Below are 4,629 nucleotides of genomic sequence, written 5' to 3'. Positions count from 1 at the left end.
CATCAGGGGTGATGGACACCAGTGACCACGGATGGACAGCTGTCCAAGGGGTGGATGTTCAAGGGACCCCTATAAAACACCCCAGGGACACCCTGGGGGACCCAACGGAGCTTCTTACTTCTATGTCGAGCTTGTCCCCCTCCTCCTTCTTCCCGTTGATCCTGGCCACCTTCTGGAGCTCCCGCAGGGCCTGGTGGGGCCTCCCCACCATGACGAGCCACCGCGCTGACTCCGTCAGCCACCTGCGCCAGAGGGGACGGGCAGGAGCCCAAGCATTGTCACTGTCCCACCTCCATGCCACCACCAGTGCTCCCCCGTCCTTCTGGTCATCACGCCGTGTCCCCACTGTCCACCCAGCTGTTCCTGGACCTTCTCTTCATCCAGCTCTGCTCTCACCTTTCCTTCTGCCCACATGTCCACGCAACCCCACTGCTCCATCCATGCCACCATCCTTCCATCAGGCCAAAACTCCAGCTGTCCATCCCCCCTTCCATCCCTACCTCCACATGTCCATCTCTGCTTCCCATCCCACTATCTGTGCGTCCATCCATCCATCCATCCATCCATCCATCCATCCATCCATCCATCATCCATCCATCCATCCATCCATCCATCCATCCATCCATCCATCCATCCATCCATCCATCCATCCATCCATCCATCCATCCATCCATCCATCCATCCCATCCATCCATCCATCCATCCATCCCATCCATCCATCCATCCATCCATCCATCCATCCATCCATCCATCATCCATCCATCCATCCATCCATCCATCCATCCATCCATCCATCCATCCATCCATCCATCCATCCATCCATCCATCCATCCATCCATCCATCCATCCATCCATCCATCCATCCATCCATCCATCCATCCATCCATCCATCCATCCATCCATCCATCCATCCATCCACTCACCAGGAGTAGAGGAAGAAGCCGAAGAAGGGCAGGGACACCACGAGTTGCAGCTGGCGCCAGTCGGGGACAGCGAAGGCGACGCCGGCCAGCAGGAACTGCCCGGTGGTGTAGCAGTAGCCCATGAAGGTGCCCACCAGCGCCCGCATGTGTGTGGGCATCCACTCCAGCGCTGCGGGACATGGCACGTGGGCACCACCAGGGAGTGCCCACCGGCACCCCAGGGGATGGGGAGGCCACCAGGGTGGTGCCCAGGAGATGGGGAGACCACCAGGGTGGTACCCAGGGGACATGGAGACCACCAGGATGGTGCCCACAGGTAACCCAGGAGAACGTGGAGCCCTGGGCAGGTACTGGGGGGACACGGACCCACAGGTGCCAGGGGACATGGAGACCACCAGACGGGCCCCCACAGGGACAGGGGGGACATGGAGACCCCCAGGACGGTGCCTGGAGGACACGGACACCACCGGGATGGTTCCCACCGGTTCAGGGGGGACACGGAGCCCACCCAGGTGGGTGCCCAGGGCAGGTGCCAGGGGCTGACGTACAGAGGGAAACGCTGTTGAGCACGATGCCCGAGAAGGCCATGCCCGTCAGGAAGCGGAACAGGCAGTACACGGTGAAGGTGGGCGCGAAGGACGAGCAGGTGCCCATGGCGGCCATCTGCAGGTAGCACCAGGTGAGCACCAAGCGGCGGCCGAACCTGGGCAGGGAGGAGGAGGAGGAGCAGCAGCAGGGAGTGAGGATGAAGAAATGGGGGCAGAGGAGGAAGAGGAGGAAGAGGAAGAGAAGGGGAGGAGAAAATGGAGAGGAGGAGGGGACGAGAAGGTTGAAGAAGGGGGCAGGGGAAGGAAGAGGGGGTGAAGAGGAGAAAAAAGGGGTGAGGAAGAGGGTGAGGAGGGGGAAGAGAGGTGAGGAAGGTGAGGAAGAGGGAAGGGTTGAGGAAAAAAAGGGGATGAGGAGGAAAAAGAGGGTGAGGAAGAGAAAGAGAAGGAGGGAATGAAGAGGAGAGAGAGGGTGAGAGGACCCCCCCAGGTACCACCCCACCTGCCTGCAGGGCGCCCCTCACCTGTCTGAGAGCCCCCCGAAGACGCCGCCCACCAGGACCCCGGCCATGTAGACCGACTGCGCCAGCTGCTTGAGCCCCCGGGAGCTGCACACCAGGTCCCACTGCCGAGGGACGAGGACAAGGCGTGGGACAGAGATCAGGGTCCCCTCTGGCCCCCCAAACCCCAAACCCCCCCGGAATGTCCCGTAAGGTCAATGAATGGCCAATGGAAAGGTGACCCTGAATGCTTGGCCACCCTTGCCGGCATTGCAGTGGTTGGAAGGTCCATCCAAGGGTCCTGTGACCCCCTCATGACCCCCTCATGACCCCCTCATGACCCCCTGTGACCCCCTTGTGGACAGCCACCACCTCCCCATCCCTCCCTTCCCCTCCTGGGGCTTCCTGGCCTTGAGCGTCTCCACCGAAGGTTGAGCGGGGAAGATGCTCCAGTTGGGAGAGGTCAACGCCGTGTTGGCAGCGCGCCCTTGGTTGGTGCCTCCAGGTGGGACCCACCCACGGGATTGGGTGAAAAGCCCACCAGACCCCCCCCCAAAACCCCCCCAGCACCGTCCCACCTCCGTGACGATGGTGCTGGTGAAGACGCTGCGGTCGTAGGTCCAACCATCGCCGCACGGCTCCGTCTCGGGCCAGGAGCTGTTGGGCTCCGAGGCGTTGGCCTCCAAAAGCCACCACTGGGGCGTCACAAAGCGCCGGCACCGCTCCCCGCGGGGGACCCAGACCCTCAGCAGGGCCTCGGGGTCCAGGCCGCTGGCGTTGGCCTCCGGGCGCGGGCGGCACCGGTGGTCGCTGGTGGCGGCGGTGAAGTTCTGCAGGAGGTTGTGGCTGGCCATCATCAGCACGGGCAGGGACAGGAGCAGCACCGAGACCACCTGGAAGCGCCCCATGCCCCCCACGTGCTCCAGGAGGCTGGCGAAAGCCATCTCGCCACCACCGGGGCTGGGGAACGCCCCACAGCCATGCAGAGCCCCGGATTTCAGGGGTTTCACCCCAAAAACGCCTCCCTGTCCCGCTCGGTGTCTCCCCTCCAGCAGCACCCAGGGGTGGTCTCCTATATAACCCGACCCAAGGGTGGTTTGGGTTAATGTTTGACGTCTCCGGGGGGTTTTTGGTGGTTTTCCAGCAGGAGAAGGCAAAAGTGCAGCGCAAAGGTGTCCGGGGGTAAAAAAAAAAGGTGGTTTTGGGGCAAAAGTCCCCCAAAGTGGGGCAAAACTGGAGCGATTTGGGGCAGGAAGACAAGGAATACCTCATTTATTGTAATTATTATTTCACAGCCTTGCTTTTTTGAGGGGAAAAGTCATGTTTTGGAGAGGGGCTGTCCAGGAGGTTGGGTGGCATCAGGGTGGGCACCGCAGGCAGAGGAGGTCTCCTGGCACGGGCCAATGTCCAGCCTTCGGCGGCGCTTTTGGGTTAAATTTTAGTGATTTCTGTGGTCAAAAGGCGACGGAAAGGTGCTGACAGAGGCGGCCCTGCCTGGGTCAGCGCATTCCCCCCGGGGGTTAATTTTTGATGGGGAGTTGATGGGGCCAAGGGACACGTCAGAAATGGGAGCAAGGGCCGGGGTGGCTTCGGGGCACGGAAATCGGGGAAGGGGCACCGGGAGGGGGCGGGGTGGGATTCGGGAGCTCCTGGTGCTTCTCCAGCTTCTCTGGGATTTGGGGGGCCAAATCTTCTGCCAGGAGAAGAGTTGGTTTGGGGTTATTGAGGATTGTCCTGTTGGAGGTGACGGCCAGCGTGGTGTTCATGGTGCCACTTCATGCCAAGGGACTTTGGGGACACGGCTCTTGGATGAGGTTATGAGGTGTCACTAAAAATGGGGGTCTTGGGTGCCACCTCATCGATGGACAAGGTTGTGGGGTGTCCTCCTGTGAGATGACCTCCAAACAAAAGGGTCCTGGGTTGTCCCCTCATTGGAAGTGACCTCAGGGACAATCCTTGGGCACTGTCCCATGGGAGGTGACCTTGGACGTGGTTGTTGGGGGTGACCTGGGGGGGCACAGATAAGACCCCGAGACCTGTCCCCTCCAGAGCTGTTTTATTCCTGCCCAGATGTCCTCGCCCCAACAGGAGGTCACCGGTCACAGCCCAGGTCTCCCCCTCCAGTTGTGGGGACCCCTGGGGTGGTGGCCGCTGGTGGCCGGGGCTGGGGGACTGTGCCCACCCCCAGGGTCCCTCAGGCCTCCTTCAGGGGGGGCCCGTCCTGGGGCTGGAGCGCGATCTTCTCCTTGGGGTCACCCGCTGGCTTCTGCTTGGTCCTGCAGGGAGGAGGAGGAGGAAGAGGAGGAGGAGGGTGGTGGTATAGGAAGAGTGGCCCAGGCCGAGCATTCAGCCAATCACAGAGCTCGTTCTTCTGCCAACGTCCCCATGCCCCTGTCCCTCAATGCAGCCAGGGGTCCCTTGACCCTGAACCTCTTCATGGCTGGGTCTGTCCATCTTCAATCCAATTGTCCATCCATCCATCCATCCATCCATTCATCCATCATCCATCCATCCATCCATCCATCCATCCAGCATCCAGCCAGCCATCCAGCCAGCAGCCATCCAGCCATCCAGCCATCCATCCATCCATCCAGCATCCAGCCATCCAGCCATCCAGCCATCCATCCAGCCAGCCATCCATCAGCCAGCCAGCCAGCCATC

The 4,629-nt window shown here is 61.3% G+C and overlaps 2 protein-coding genes across 3 annotated transcripts in view; both read right to left on the bottom strand.

Moving 5' to 3' along the window:
• Positions 1–58: 58 nt before the first annotated feature.
• LOC103816245 (solute carrier family 22 member 6-like) lies at positions 59–2,912 on the bottom strand. Its single transcript, XM_050984835.1, has 5 exons — positions 2,547–2,912; positions 1,993–2,093; positions 1,472–1,626; positions 924–1,092; positions 59–242 (listed from the first exon to the last, which is right to left on the bottom strand). The coding sequence occupies exons 1-5, from the start codon at positions 2,910–2,912 to the stop codon at positions 59–61; spliced, it is 975 nt and encodes a 324-aa protein (XP_050840792.1).
• Positions 2,913–3,235: 323 nt separating this feature from the next.
• The window catches only part of LOC103816117 (solute carrier family 22 member 6-A-like), a 7,887-nt gene continuing 6,493 nt past the window's right edge, over positions 3,236–4,629 (bottom strand). For both annotated transcript variants that reach the window (XM_050984423.1, XM_050984424.1), the window contains one exon: positions 3,236–4,244. In XM_050984423.1, coding sequence (XP_050840380.1) covers positions 4,163–4,244 — 82 coding nt within the window. In that variant the 3' untranslated portion in view covers positions 3,236–4,162. The remainder of the gene's footprint in view (positions 4,245–4,629) is intronic.

Source organism: Serinus canaria, chromosome 25 (genome assembly GCF_022539315.1).
Source record: "Serinus canaria isolate serCan28SL12 chromosome 25, serCan2020, whole genome shotgun sequence".
NCBI lineage: Eukaryota > Metazoa > Chordata > Aves > Passeriformes > Fringillidae > Serinus > Serinus canaria.
Note: the sequence above shows the minus strand (reverse complement) of the source record. Positions and strands in the feature narration are given on the sequence as shown.

Bases quoted from the DNA above. Each gene is read 5' to 3' on its own strand.
- LOC103816245 (XM_050984835.1), bottom strand. From the start codon at position 2,912: ATGGCTTTCGCCAGCCTCCTGGAGCACGTGGGGGGCATGGGGCGCTTC. The intron at 2,094-2,546 runs GTGGGACGGTGC...GTCCCTCGGCAG, and splicing joins CCAGCACCATCGTCACGGAG to TGGGACCTGGTGTGCAGCTC. The intron at 1,627-1,992 runs GTGAGGGGCGCC...CTCCCTGCCCAG, and splicing joins TTCGGGGGGCTCTCAGACAG to GTTCGGCCGCCGCTTGGTGC.